The sequence below is a fragment of the Pseudophryne corroboree genome, chromosome 4, assembly GCF_028390025.1.
Source record: "Pseudophryne corroboree isolate aPseCor3 chromosome 4, aPseCor3.hap2, whole genome shotgun sequence".
Lineage (NCBI taxonomy): Eukaryota > Metazoa > Chordata > Amphibia > Anura > Myobatrachidae > Pseudophryne > Pseudophryne corroboree.
The window spans coordinates 335,370,290-335,386,491 of NC_086447.1; the positions used below are offsets into that span (position 1 = coordinate 335,370,290).

The 16,202-nt window shown below is 44.2% G+C and overlaps 1 protein-coding gene across 3 annotated transcripts in view; it reads right to left on the minus strand.

Annotated features, from left to right (window-relative positions):
• Positions 1 to 2,683: 2,683 nt before the first annotated feature.
• ACAP2 (ArfGAP with coiled-coil, ankyrin repeat and PH domains 2) overlaps positions 2,684 to 16,202 on the minus strand; it is a 252,506-nt gene continuing 238,987 nt past the window's right edge. For all 3 annotated transcript variants that reach the window (XM_063916435.1, XM_063916433.1, XM_063916434.1), the window contains one exon: positions 2,684 to 6,856. In XM_063916435.1, the coding sequence (XP_063772505.1) occupies positions 6,753 to 6,856 (104 nt within the window). In that variant the 3' untranslated portion in view covers positions 2,684 to 6,752. The remainder of the gene's footprint in view (positions 6,857 to 16,202) is intronic.

The window sequence follows — 16,202 nt, forward strand, 5'->3', positions numbered from 1 at the left end:
TGGAATCCACAGGTGTACATTTAGATCAGAATCAAGATTTGCAATACCTCTGGCAATTATAAAACTAGCTGGTCAATTGTCCAGTAGAGGTTAAAGCTAGGGACCATAAATTAACTACTACGAAAAGAGATCACATCCATTGATAAAACATGCTTCAGGCAAACAAATATTGTTACACTTCAAATAACCAAAGGAAGGTCTTTGATGTATAGTATAAGGAAAGGACACGTTTTATGGCACCATACCTGCTTGAGCAGAATATCCAACTTGGAGCAGAGAACGTTTTATTACACCTTGGAATCTGACAAACCTATAATTATCTATTCCATTGGAAACTATGAGAATATGATAGTTTGAATTGGTAAAATATGGGATAAAAGGAGCAGACTTTTTAGCTAGGGGTTAGAAGATGGAGAAGGAGAGAAGGAAGGAAGTCAGTCAGGAGGAGGAGAAGTCATGGAGAAGATGCAGAAGGAATGATCCTTGGGATGGCAATCTTTAACTTGCAAGTATACACTTTATGTTAGCAATTGAAACTGTTTGTGAAACTTATGTCATGTTGTTTTATGTTATATAACGAAGGAAGCATTAGATAAATAATTAGTATATATATCACTACTGTGTATATCTTATTCTGTACGATTTGATCTGCCTGTAAATAAATAATCATATAAAAAGAGCGGTAATATTCAAGCTTGAACTCTCTTTAAGGAATCTTAACTTCATAATTTCATAAGTCATATATATAAGGACTGCATATATTTTTCAGCCACTTAGTAAGCCTGACATAATATATTTGCGGATATATATGATAAACGCATATTAATTAAAATATATCCATATATTAAATACCATATATGATCTATTAAATATTAATATTCATAAATATGATTCCATAAATCAATAATGTGACCATATTGTGGTCGCTGTTTACCATGGGCTGCCCTACTATAATTTTTTGATATCAAATCCCCATAGTTTCTTAATACCAGGTCTACGATTGCATTGTACCTAGCTGGTTCCTCGATTAGTTGAAGTAGTGATCATTTAGTGTTTTAATGTTTTGCAGGTAACCCAGCAGGCGCACAGGTGTATTAATTACTCACAGACACATTTTAAAAGGTCCGCAGGTGGAGTTAATTATTTCACTTGTGATTCTGTGAGGAGTACAATGTGAAGAAAGAAAAAGACAAAAAAACTCTTTTGGGAGCACTCTTTGTAATAATTCATAAATGTTACATGTCAGAAAACAGGTGAAAAAGTGTTAATGAATAAATTTAAAATGTAACTTTTATTCCATATAATTTTAAGATAATGACATGAAGTTTGTACTGTCAATATACATGTTTGGAATCTTGATTTGACCAATGTACAATAGAATTAAAAGGTGAAAATATGAGTTATTGAATATAGTACCCAATTGTACTCTGTTCTAAAGGTCTGTGAGTGAAAGATTTCGATAAGACAAGTGTGTGATAAAAATTCATCCAATGGAGAGAAATCCACAGTACCAGGTATTCCCCGATTGGGCTCTCATCTAGGTACTGGCCAGGCCTGTCCTGCTGAGCTTCCGAATTAAATGGGATCGGTCATATACAGGATAGTAAAACCGTGATCAATGAAATTGGATGAGGAAGCAAGGAAAAAGACCCACTTCTGCTGTCTGTACTTTGCCTTTGTCCAAATGCATTCTGTGAGGAGACCTGCAAGACATGCACTGTGTGGGGTAATGAGGACCGAGTTTGCAGACCTATGCTCCAGATTGACTGTCCAATCATGAGATTCTTCCCACCAAGTTTCATTAATACCTATAATATCATACTGTTCGTTTGCTGCAAGGACTTCTAGTTCCCCCTTTTCCCTGTAAGGCTTCTAGCATTTACATACATACAGTTAAGATAAGTATTCCCTCTACTGTTCGGAACTTCATTATCCATCATTAATTTGTGTTTTCGTAATACCCTTGCAGGCTGCTCTCTCCCTCCCCCCTTCTCCACCCCCAATCAGCTCACTACCTCCATCCTTACTATTCTCGCTGCTTGACCCATAGTTTCTAGCTAAACCTTTCCCCCTGGCACCTAATTTCAAATCTGTTCCAACCTTCTAACCATTCTTCCCCCCAGCACTGCTGCCCCCTCCTCATTCAGGTGCAATTCATCGTGACAAAAAAGATGGCGCCTGACTGAGAAGTCCACCCAGTGTTTCAGGAACACAAACCCTTCTTTCCTAACACCAGTCTCTAAGACACACATTACATCCCTAATCTCCCTCTGCCTTCCTGGATTAGCGCGTGGCACAGGTAATATTTCAGATGTCCTTGCCTTTAGTTTCTGGCCTAAGTCCCTATAATCTTTCTTAAGAACATCCCACCTAGCCCTAACTTTGTCGTTGGTGCCAACGTGCGCCAAGACCGCCGGGTCATTCCCAGCCCTTCCCAACAATCTTTCTACCTGGTCCGCAATGTGCCGTACCCGAGCTCATTGTATCAATTACTGAGAACATGAAAACATTGTGGGGTTAACTATTTGCAAGTACACCTCGAAAACAGGCGTTTGTGCCACCAATATTGTGCTGTCGCCATATTTGAAGAATGCATGTACCTCAACAAAACATACGTATTTTATGCACGTAACTGCCATCAAGTACACTGCACAATCTAGTTATAACAAACACAGTAACAATGTTTGTTTTTTTGTTTTATTGAAATGGCATATTTTTCTGTTCGCAGAGTACAAATTATTCAATCATATATTTACAATTGTTACATCATATACATTTGTGCTGACATTTCTTTTACTTTCGAGTAAGCAAAAATAAAACTACATTCAAGTTTAACTTACAAAAATGATTACAATAAAAGTAGGTACTGTATGTTTGACATTCATTATAATATATTTACTGGAAGGAATATTGCAAAGAACAGTATCGACCAATCAAAAAGCACTAGATTCATCCATGTAAAAAAATATTGCACTTAGAATAGAGTGATGTTGGGAAGAACACAATGAGTAACATGACAATGAATTGCGTACAAATCACACTGTGTACAATATACAAGGCAGCCACTTTTCCAAAATTGATGCAGTTTCTTACAGAAGGTCCTTTATTCAGTTGCAGAACATGAGCATCCTACCACTAGTAAACATTACTCCAATCTCATTTCTGGTATAAGAGGGAATGTACAATCAGATTTTTAGAGGAACAACTAGACTGCTGTCAAAATGAGCGAAATGTGAGATGTAGGACAGTACCGGTGTTACATGTTAGGTGTCATGGCACATGTTATTGTCACTGTTCAATTATATTTTGAACGAATAGCGTCAGTATAACAGATTTCATTGCTAGATATATTAAGCGTCTATTGGAGAATGACCACATGTCTAGTGTGCGATTACTAGATCCCTATATGCCACCATAATCTAACTGAGTTCTGGCGGTGGGAAACATATAAAAAGGTGCTTTAAAATAATGTCTCCTTTGTCAACATGAGGGATATAATATAAAATTATATTATAGGGACACCATAAAGAGAAAATCATTTTATCTTGTAAACTTTGAAATACAGGTTACTGTTCTGTAATACATGTCTGTAGGCCCAGTACATTTCTACCATAGTTTCTTCCATAGCAGTAAGGAGTCACGCAGCGATGGTTCTTTCTCCAAAACCTATAGCTACAGCTCCCACTGTCAGCAAATTATCTGTAACGCATTCCTAATTCCTTCTTGTATGCCCCGATAAATTACATCTTCTGTTTATAGCATTTAAAGATGCTTGTTCGGGGCAATTTACGAATGTATTCCCCGCTTGATGCAGAGATGAAGTACAGTGAAAGCATGCACATTTATATAGCAGAAGGGAAAGGAGAAGCATCTGGAGAACCATGGAGGATATGAATATCTCTGTCCAGCAAGGCCTTCCCTATAGACAAAATTAACTAACACCATCTGAAGATGGTGTTGACTAATTGGCCCAAGCACGGAAAACTCTAAGCTTTTCAGAAGTCAGTAAATAGGGCATTTTCAAGTCCCCATAGCAAGCCATGATAACTGCTTTCACTAACAAAAATCGATGCCACTGTAGGTGTATCTGTGGCAGAACTTCCATGTTACATATCCTTGTTGCATAAATGCATAAATCTTGAAAACACCACCCACAATATCAAGGTTACTATTAATAAATAGGCTCATAAGGGAAAAAAAAAAAAAAAGTTTAGCTGGTAGTTCAGCTATGGGGCCGGATGTGAGGACGCACGAGTTCGGCGGCTGTGCAGGATGACGGCCAAACTCTGTCTTTTTTTAAAGGAGCAATCACTTACAAGACATGGTTTTGCATTGTAAGTGATTGCCCCTTTTAAAAACCGTCTGAGATCAGCTTGCATCTCTCACCTCCGGCAATCTCAGGCATCACTACATCCGGCCCATGGTCTGCTACATAAAGAACAATCATTACTGGGGTCACATTTTATCAACACAGTCATCCTTATAGAATGAAATATGACCTTAAATAAAAGGTTTATTATTTTCCAGTATGCTTTGTTCCTAGTTTTACTTGGCCATTTGTGGTAGGGTGGATAGTCTGGGCTCTCTCTATAAAGACTTCATATCAGAATTAAAACACACTCCTGTGTTATACAGAACACAAATACAATGATACTGTAGGAAGACCAGGATGACATTTCAGAATTTCATGATTTTGCTGCCCCTGTTATCAGGAACATTTCTTTTGAAAACAGTACATGGACGATCAATGCATTAATAAAATATTTCATAGTACTACAATCTATGTACACTTCTTTTGCAAACACAAAGAATTTTTTTTATATATAAAAAAGGATATGCGGTATGGCTTTTACCAATACAAGACTAATGCATTATTTTAATACTTATACATACTCCATTCTCTAATAGTCATAATACAGCAACATTAGAACACATGCTAAGATCAGATGTCATTTCAATATTTAAAACAATCTTCATAATGTAAATAAATCACTGCTATAAAGCAAAATAAGTAGAAATGGATCACAATTCATATGGTGCGATCTCACTTTCTATAAATGCACAAGCGATAAACTGTTAAAAATACTTTAATTTTTAACAAGTAAAAGAAATTACTATTCAGCTACAAAATAATGTCTTAAATCAAGACGCATGTCACATTATGCAATGTGGTTACTACTAATGTTTTGGGACATTATCCAATTAGACATAGGTTTTACCATGCAGTGAAAGTTGCAGTTTGGAGCTATTCAATTATTCTGCAATTTCCCAGCGCGGATAACTCGAGGGTAACACGCACTAACCCATAGGTTGCAAGTAAAGTGCTATGTGCGGGGATGCTAGACCTAAATGAATAGGTGCAAGCCGACAAATAGCCCTGGGGTAAACCCTGCATCTACCTGGATACACCCCTATGATGGCTACTAGCACATAAAATACAGATACTGGAGGTACTGTAACCCAGACCACCTTTGAAAATGGAAGCTATCTGTTTGCAATGGGTAACAGCACATTAGTAATATCCACAATCTCTAAATATGCCCCTTATTATTGAAGTTTCAAAAGAGTAAAATAATGAACTAACTCAAAAGCAACTCAACGTGTTAAGTCTTCATGATTAAATTGTAGGACACCTAATGAGATGTGCAACAAATACACATTTAAGTTTTCAAATAGGTAAAATCTAATGTGGCAGCAAAATACTGATTAGAAAGCTTCTGCTACTACGCAGTGCCATGCAAACCACTTATTGTGCCTATTAATACTAGGTAGTGGTGATTGAGATTTGAAAGGGAGTATACAGAAAATTATAGTGTCAGTCAAATGTATTATACTGCTCATCAAAAAAGGGAGGCGTTACTCTAAATGGGTGTTAAGCAAATCATTGCATTAGTGAAACATAAAACAGTTAAATATTTGATGAACACATAATGTCATTATTTTTGTCTCAATTTACACAGTAAACCAGTTTATACTGTGATAGCACTAGGTTTTATCCACTGTCTGACAGGTCTGAACCATGACATTGTCAAGAAGGTGCAGAATTATTTAGTTGTGTCAGTGATAGTGATCAGTTATAGTTCCTGTGGCCCAAGCTCCTTTCTCCTTTATGGTCAAATGTGTTTGTTATAGCTTTAAACATTAGTTTATAGTTTGTAACACTTGTTTAAACAGCCTACTGATATATGTTATTATAGATAGCTGCATATTTCTTACTGTGGGAACACTTTTCAAAGGGTGCTCATCGGGCTACTGAAGTGTATCAGGTTTACCATTATTTGACGTATGATTTACAGAGTAAAGTATCAGAAAGCAGCTATGTCTGTTGGTCCTTGTATGTGTATGTATATATATATATATATATATATATATATATATGATAGAGATAGATAGATAGATAGATAACTTAGCCATTGGTGGCCCCTATAGTGTTGTATCTGTGATTAGGGTTAAAATATATAGTTGTCCATTCACTCAAAGCAAATAAAACAGTGGCCGTGGGCATCCTTTAAGAGATGTTTTAAGTATTTGTTTTATGTAATGAGTGTGACATCATTAAAAGAGTAGTGGTTTAACCCAGGGGACCACTGTCTCTGTGCTGGGCATATAGAATGCCAACAAGTCTAACATTGGCTTGTAGAACTAAAGACCAGGCTCTCAGATTGTTCAACCACCCTGTTTAATTATCAATAAGTTTTTTTGGGTGGGCAAGAAGGACTTGTTACATGAAGCACGCAGATACTGCACAAAATTCAAGACTTCTGTGAATCGGACTGCTGAAAACGATTCAGTTTTTCGGGATTGTTGGATGCCATATGGGAAAAATCTCTGAATATATCTTGATATGTTTCATCTCCTACACGAGAAAAAAAAAAAACGTAATCAGTTACATGAAATATGAAAAAAAGACTTCATTGAAATATAATGCATTGCTGAAATAGTTTTAAATTAGATATGCAGGATAAAGACAATAACTAGTAATGGTCTAGTGGACATTAGTCTGCAAAATGTGCACCATACAATGTACTGTATTACAGTTTGCGCTGAACAGGATGATAAATAAACCATATAGACCTTTTTCATGCATTAGCTCAATTGTAACATACAAAGATCTATACCTGCTAGGAGTCTCCATGCATCCAGAAAGATGAAAGGAAAGAGAAAAAGCAGAGTATCCAATATGTAAAATAAACAAGTGTACTTGCACAATAGGAAACAGGATGAAGGCGAGGGTACAGGAAAAACGGTTATGTCATATACATCTCTCACAACCCACCCATCTCTATTGCGTCAAAGCTGTGCAAGTTACAGGATCATGTTTAAAAATATTTAAGGGCAAATTTACTAAAGCTTCTAAAACAGACAAGTGGAGGAATTGCCCATAGCAACAAATCAGATTATATTTTCTAATATGCAAAAGAAAAATCATAGCTAGGATCTGATTGGTTGCTACAGGCAACACCACCACTTTTAAATACCTTAACGATCTGCTTTTTTTTTTTTTTTTTTTTTTACAGAGACCACAATAATTGTTACGCTGCATTCTTTTTCTATAATATATAAGTGAGGTATACACAGTGATATTTGAGAGATACAGTGAGTTCTAATATCCATGTTAATTAGAACATTTTACATGGAACATTGCACTAGTACTGTCAATTTTTAAGAATTAGTACATTGGACCTGGCATATGTAGGGTTACCTTAGTCCCACACCCCTTTGCTGTTCTGCACCCAAATACACCACTTTTCACATCCAAATCCCCCCTGCTAGGTGCAAACAGCAGATCCCAGGCTAGTTATATAAATGATCAGACAATATCTGCTGTTTTCTCAATGACATTCACACTGCTTCTAAAATGGAAGGAGCAGAATGGGACTAGAAGGGGAGCGAGGCATAGCCGTACTCCTAACGTGCTGTTTATGTGTCTACATACACCTATCCTCAAATCACAGCGAAACAGCCCCATTTTACGTGCCACAGATTTTGCAACTTAACACGAATCATAAGTGCCTATTACACTATTGGGGTCATTCCGACCCGATCGCTCGCTGCAGTTTATCGCAGTGCAGCGATCGGGTTGGATCTGCGCATGCGCCGGCCGTTGTTCCCTTGCAATCGCCTCTGCCTGATTGACAGGCAGAGGCGGTCACTGGGCGGGAGGCGGTTTGGCCGCCGTTATGGGGGTGCGGTCCGACCAATGCAGGCATGGCCGGACCGTGCGGGGGGGGGGGGTCAGGCTGCGTGACGTCACACGCAGCCGCTGCGACCAGGGGCACCGACGAGCAACGCCCGGCCAGCTGCAGGAGCTGCGATGGCCGGGAGTTACTCAGCAAGTACAAAAGCATCTCTACTTGTGTGTGGGGGGGACAGACATGCGGGGCGGACTAGCCCTGTGCTGCTGGGCGTCACCCCGCATGTCTGGGAAGATGATCGTGGCTGTGCTAAATTTAGCACAGCTACGATCAACTCGGAATGACCCCCTATAAGCAAACTAAGATGCAAAACTGAGGAAAAAAGTAGCACACTGGAGTATAAAGTGCACAGCATGGAGTTAAGCCAAGTATCTCACACTATATGGCACAAATAGGATAGGTGTATGAGGACACATTAATAGCCTGTCTGTTCATCTCTACAGGTCTCCATGAGTAGAGTAAGAACCAATCACAAGCAACAATCATAAGATTGTGATTGGCTAACTGCGCAGGTGGTCTTCAGTATGCCGGCTGTCGGAATCTAGGCGCACAGTATACCGGCGCCGGAATCCCGACAGCCGGCATACCGACACTTATTCTCCCTTGTGGGGGTCCACGACCCCCCTGGAGGGAGAATAAAATAGCGTGGCGCACGTAGCGTGCCACCGTGCCCGCAGCGTGGCGAGCGCAGCGAGCCGGCAAGGGGCTCATTTGCGCTCGCCACACTGTTGGTATGCTGGTTGCCGGGAGCCCATACTACACCCCACTGAGATTGTGATTGGCTCACTGCCCTCAACCAATGGTTTTAAGACGAATGGAGGTTCCATGGGAAAAGCAGCTGCACATAGCAGCTACTGAGAATCCAGGTAGAGGAAAAAGTACATTAGTAAAATATTTTCCATGTGTGGCAGGTAATGTTGAATTTAAAAAAATTACAGTTATGTGCAGTATTCTAGAGAGTAGTATTGGGAACAGCTAAGTGGTAAGGGTAAGAACATGAACAGCCAGTTGGAAGAAGGACTCAGTAATAATGGCTTCTTCACACAGTGAGAGTCCTATAGACCATGCTTCAGAAAAGGATGTGTTTACACCAGCACTGAAAATGTTTATTCAACCATACATAAATAACAAAAATGTAATTATTTCAAACTTAGTTAAAATGTTCCTTAGTAGGTACTTGTTAATGACTTAAATATTGCTTTACCCGTAAACATACTATTTTTTTTGTCAAACTTTACAATGATTAAATACAGAAAATGCAATGCGAGTACAAGAGTAAATATCTAGAGAAGTAGGCTATGACACATTGTAAAGAACTAAAAATATATATTAAGCATCTATTCAGCAGATCGAATGTCAACAATCGGTTACAAAAAAATTAAAGAAAGGTCTCAGGTTGCTGAAAATCTGGTTTAAATACTGTTAAATCTAAAATCTAACAAAGAAAGGAATGTACTTATGTCTGCTTTAAAACATATTTACTTTAGTGCAAAATAGGTTTATCGAAGAATTTAGAAGCAATAACAAACGATTAACATATCAACAGTCGCATGAACAAACAAAGCCATAGTACAGCTGCAAACCTGTCTAGCTCCCGCGGTCAGGAACAGAATGGAATATACTCAATGTGTCGTAACAGCTCGACCACAAAGAACAGTATAGTTAAATAGTCAAATATATCGTGTTAACCTTAATGAACCAAAACAAGAACAAGTGAAAGGAGAGAAGGAAAGGGGAGACACAGAAAGAGGAAGAAGGGGAAAGGAAGAAGAAGGATAAGGAAGCGGAGTCACCTGGTCCACAGCGCGAATCTCTTACGTGTCACATATCGAGGCATGGCACATTGAGGTGAAGCGGTATCTAAGAGGGCGTGGAGAGACCGGGGGCGAGGAATGACCGAAAGGTCGGGGAATCCTTAAAGAGTAGCCAGCGAGCCCATGTATCTCTAAAGGATAGATAGCCCCCGTCAGCAGACGCCATCACATCATCCAGATCCATATAAAGGTCTACTCTATTCAACCATTCTCTAACAGTTGGAGGAGAGGAGGATCGCCAGCGGACAGGAATCACCGCCTTGGTGGCATTATTGAGATGGCACAGTAAGGAGTGTTTATAGCTCGTAATGGGTGTGGATGAGTAGTAAAACAACCAAAACAGGGGATCCGTTGGTACCTCGACCCCCACAATTTCAGCAGATAGTGTAATTACCTCCTTCCAGTAGGGTTGGAGCAAGGGGCATGACCACCATATATGGAGCGGGTACCCAGGGCCAGAGGAGCAGCGCCAACAGGTATTGGGGAGGCCCAACCCCATCTTAGAAAGAATATCAGGACTTCTATACCACCGTGAGATCAATTTGTATTGGGTCTCCACTACCAGAGTACTAGGGGAATCGTTCATCAAATAAGAAAGACATGTAGGCGGAAGTCGGCGAAGAAATAGAGGTGGACTTTCTAATCGATTTCCAGCACGTCAAGGTGGGGCCTATTGTGGGATGAGAAATGGTAGGGAGGGTGTGCAGCCACGGGGCGACAGCAACTGGTAACGGGAGTGCCTGACTCTCTATCTGCACCCATTGTATCGATGGGGAGGGTCTAGACCACCAAAGGATCCTCTGGAGGTGGCATGCTCGATAGTAGCCTTGTATATCTGGCAGGCGGAGGCCGCCTCTGTCTGACCATTATGGAAAATTTCAAGCGCGGCCTCTTGCCTCCCCAGATAAATTCTCTAAATATCCGTTGCACCTCCCGGAACCATGTTGAAGGAATCTTAATCGGTAGGGTCTGCAGAAGATACAAGATTCTAGGGAGGGAATTCATTTTGAGAATACCCAGTCTACCCAACCAGGAGAAAGACTTGGACGTCCAGGACTGAAGGTCAGCACGAAGTTTAGTTAGAAGGGGGGTAAAGTTAGAGTCGAAAAGACGCGAGAGGTCCCTGGTGATTGTGGTCCCCAAATATTTCAGGTGAGAGGAGTGCCAGGTGAAGGGGAAAGCCGTTTTAAGTCCAGATATTATGGCAGACGGGGTAGTAAGATTCAGTACCACTGATTTTGAGTAATTTATTTAAAAATTAGAGAGCTCTCCAAAGAGCTTAAACTCATCCATTAAGTTAGGTAAGGAGACTGTGGGGTTTGTAAGCGTAGCCAGTAAATCATCGGCAAAGAGGGCAAGTTTATATTCCACATCTTGGGAGCCTGATCCCCGAGATGTTTGGATTGAGCCTAATTGCTCTAGCTAGGGCCTCCATACAGAGGATGAAAATCATGGGGGACAGGGGACAACCCCCTGCCTAGTCCCATTGTTAATGGCGAACGGAGCGGACAGGGAACCGTTAATCACGATCCTGGCAGAAGGGGAGGCATAAAGGGCAAGAATGCGATGCAGGCAAGTCGGGTACAGTCCCATGTGTCTCAGCACCCCGGCCATGAACCCCCAGTCAATTCTATCAAACGCCTTTTCAGCATCCGTGGATAGCAGGATCGTCGGGGAATCCTTTGAGGAGACATAGTGTATGAGAGCTACAATCTTGGACGTATTGTCCTTTGCCTCTCAACCAGGGACAAACCCCACTTGGTCATCATGTATGAGGGAGGGTAGCAGGGATCTGAGCCTATTAGCCAGGAGCTTGGCGAAGAGCTTGACATGAACATTGAGAAGAGATATAGGCCGGTAGCTGGGACACAGGGAAGGATCCTTACCCTCCTTAGGGAGAACCGCAATGTGGGCCTCAAGGGATTGCCTAGAGAAAGGGTGTGTATCGGAGACTATGTTACATGCGTCTAAGAAAAGAGGGGACAATTTATCCCGGAAAGCTTTATAATAATTAATGGTGAAACCGTCCGGGCCAGGGCTCTTCCCAGAAGGGGTAGATTTAATGGCATCGTCGAGTTCTTGGGAAGTAAAGGGCTTTTCCAACTCTTCCCCAGCATCTTCCGAACGTTTAGGGAAGCCAATCTTTGTAAGATAGGCGTCCACATCGCGCGCCCGGTCTCTAGCTGGGTCGGGTGAGGGGAGATTGTAAAGGGAGGTGTAGTACAAACAGAATGTCTCCGCAATTTTGTCCGTGTTGTGGAACAGACGGCCCTGCCCGTCCTTTATGGAGGGGATAAATGAGAGTTCCCTTTGGGAGCGTAAGGCCCTGGCAAGCATTTTGCCCTGGCAAGCATTTTGCCCGGCTTGTTGCCCCAGCGATAATATTGATTGCGACACTTCCTGAAAGAGAACTTCACTTTATCTAGTAGCAGCTTATTCAGGGACGAGCGGGCCGTGACTAGGTCAACATAGGTGTCGGGGGAAAGGGAAGCCTTATGAACAGTTTCCAGGGATTCAATTTGCCGAAGGAGTCCCTCAATTTGGCCCAAACGTTGTTTCTTTAAATAAGAGCCCAATTGGATGCACTTTCTCCGGATTACACATTTGTGAGCTTCCCAAATTGTCAAGTCAGAGACATCAGGGGAGACATTACAGTCAATGTACATAGCAATGGCTTCCTCCAGTTGGGCTTTACAATACGGGTCATGCAATAGGGACTCATTAAACCGCCTTTAGCGTCGCTGAGCGGGATCGACAGAGATGTCCAGTCTAACCGGGGCGTGATCGGACCATGTCATCTGGCCAATGGAAGCGTCGCAGACCAGGGGAAGGTGCCTGTGGTCAAGTAGAATATAGAAAGTAGACGGAAATGAGTCTCCTGTACAAGGACAATATCAGCCCTCTCTGCGTGGAACGAACGGAGAGCTCAGGCCCTCTTCTCAGGGACATTTAAGCCCCTGGCATTTATGGAGATGATCCTGAGTGTAGAAGCCATGTGTCGGGGTATTGCAGAATGTCAAAGATCGCACATTGCAGGCCGGGTGACCGGAGAGAGGAAAAGAAAAGAGGGGTTAGGAAGAAGAAAGAGAATAGAAGAGAGTCCAAGAGTAAGAGATAGATAGAACGACAGACCAGAGTAGGTCAGACAGTAAGATACCGCAACCGAACAAGAAAGGCACCATAATGGTACCTCTGTCTCGGGGTAACCATAGCGGTAGGGGGTACATTAGGGGGCCGCAGCCCCGTCATCCTAGAGTTATTAAATGCAAATGAAGCGTGAGCAACGAGAATAACCGGTGTTGGTTGTGCCATCCAAGAACGACAAAATAAATAACAACAGGAATAGCAATACTGACGGCAAGAACGGGAAAGGCCCTTTCAGGGAGGGAGAAGGGAGGAGAGGGGGGGGGGGAGGAAAGGGGGGGGGGAGGGGGGAATGATCCAGGCGGCATCAGTAGGGGCCAAAGTTGCGTAGATTAAGTGCATAGGAACAAGGGCCTAGGGCCGAGAACCAATCGTCAATTTACGGCTAAGACATATACATGGATAAATTGCAGGATATTAATACCGTCGGGCACCTAGGGGAACTGGGGGGAAGGAAAAAAAAAAGGGGGGGGGGGACACACTAAAATTAGTAACTTCTGAGGTCATATAACAGGGACAACAAGGAAATGAGGCAAATAAATCTCACAGGAGAGTCCATCTACTGCTCGTCACGGGAGCCGGTAGAACCAAAGCTGGAAAAAGGATTAGCAAAGACTTTCATCTGTACTCCCCTCAGGTGGCGTCTAACAGGCGGGGGGGATCTTCACCTTTGGCTTTACGTTTCGGATTCTGAACCCTGTGCCACCGCTCTCTCCTGGGCGGATTGGTGGTGGCCAGGGTGGGGAGAGTAAAGGCTCGCCAACCCGGGAGGGAAATATCTTCTAGCCCCAAAGCAGAACAAAAACCGGGCAAGTCCACTGGAGACTGGAGGGAGAGGACCTTACCAGCATGGGACACTTGCAAGGAAAACGGGAAGCCCCATCTGTACTTCAGGTCATGGTTGCGCAGCGTTTCAGTCAGAGGCTTCAGCAATCTCCGCTGTTGGAGTGTGCGCCAGGAGAGATCTTGGAAAATTTGGATCCGAGTACCATTGAAATCAATCCCTTCCAGGTCCCGAACCTTGCGAAGGATGTCTTCTTTCTGCGAGAAGTAATGGAGTCTACAGATGACGTCTCTCGGACGTTCGGAGGCTGGCCCTTTAGGTCTGAGGGCTCTGTGAGCCCGGTCAAATTCAATCGAGTCGGAGGGGTCCAAGCCCAGGATCTTGCCGAATATTTTAGTTAGGGCGTCGACAAGGCCGGATGAAGGAACCTCTTCAGGGAGGCCGCGGACTCTGATATTATTCAGACGACCCCTGTTGTCCAGGTCGTCTAATTTATTCTGCATCAGTTCCATGTCCGACCCCTGCTGGGCGACTGTGTCACGGAGCTGAAGTAATTGGTCTTCTACCATGTCCCTCTCTTCCTCCAGGGAAACAATTCGGGATCCCAAATGTTTAATGTCAGATTGCACCGACAAAATCTGGGCTTGAATAGAGTCCTGAAGGCGACATTTCAGAGCTTGCATATCCTGTTTAGAAGGAAGAGAGCGGACATGGGTCAGGATTTCTCCAATTTCACCCTGTAATTGGGACATTTGGGCCCGTAGATCTCCAGTCTGGGGAGAAGAAGCCATCGTGGGTGAGGCAATCTTTGTGTCGGACGTAGCAGAGGGGTGGTCAACCGCAGTCGCTACAGATAGATAGGATCGGAGAGTTGATTGTGATGGAGTGCTACGTGTAGACCGGGCGGACTTTCCTTGTTGGGTTATCTTGCCTCTGGCCATCAGAGAAGAATAGATGAAAGGACCATTTCAAAGGAGCAACACCAGAGCTTTAGAAGGATGACGGGGGATACATTCCCCTATTAGTTAGACAGCATAGCCGATGGAGAGCAGCCGCGCTCACATCCCGCAGACAAACTCGGAGCAGCCGCCCGGAGATATGTAAATGAGGAGTCCAGCAATATGGGGTACCGCTGATGGGGCAGAAAGGTCAAAGTAGCACGGAAAGTGGTAATTCTCCTAAGAGGGCCCAGGTACCAGAGGGGCGCCCAGTGCGGTGCAGTGGGGCTCCTACCACTCAGGTACAACAGACAGCAGCACCAGTCGCAAAACTGGAGAAGGCACCCCCAGTATAAGCACAATGCGTATGGGGCCCTCCCGATGGCAGCAGGGAGAGGCACTGACCCCACTTAGTCGGGCCCCGCGCAGGGAAGCAGGTCACTGAGCAACAGGTGAGGGGGTGCTGGTCACAGAGGGGAGCCATCCCCGGGAATACCAGGGCTCACCAATTCAGGGAGAAGAACAGCGGGAGGGGTGCTGCAGGGCAGGGTGAGGGGAGGATATAGGATCTCAGCTGCCTGGGGCGGCCCCGGCCACCAGGAGCCCCTGGGTCGCCAGGTGCACACTTGCGGGTCAGAAGGGGTGAATGAGGCCTCCAATCAGCCCCACTGATGCGCATCAGCTCTCCCGGAACCTCCAACCGCACCACCGAAAGCTCCGACCCGGCCGCAGCCCCCATCCACGGGACTCCGGCGCAGACGGCCAGGGGAAGGCAGAGGCACGCGGGTGTCGGCGGGGAGGCCTACGGGGTCCGGGCAGCCAACCGTTCGGCACCCCGAGCCTCCGGCTGCAGAGGAGAGGGAGGAGAGAGGGGCACCAGCAGGGATGCGTATAGCGGCTCAGCGGCTCACCAGCTTCCCGGCTCCAGGCGACCTCCAGCAAGATGGCCGCCGCTCGTACTGCGGCCTCCGGGAAGCCTCCGGTCGATCAGCCCCGGCACCCAGCCTCCAGGTATGGGTACGGGAAGATGCAGGCAGGGTGACAGAAGGTCAGTGGCTCCTGGGGTAGGCAGGAGACAGCGAAACCCCGGCTCCGGTCCTCCGCTCCGGCACGTCCCCAAACTCAAGCTCCCGGCTTCAGGCTGGGGGTGGCCGCAATCCGCAGGAGTGCTTCAAAGCACTCCCCGACTCCGCGGGTCCCCCACAGCGGCTGCAGGCACACACAAGGGGTCTCAGCAGGCAGTCTGGGGCAGCCTGGTGCAAGTCAGGGGGAGAAAAGGGCAATCAGAAGGGCAGTGCCTGCAGGAGCTAGAGAGAGCACGTCCGCT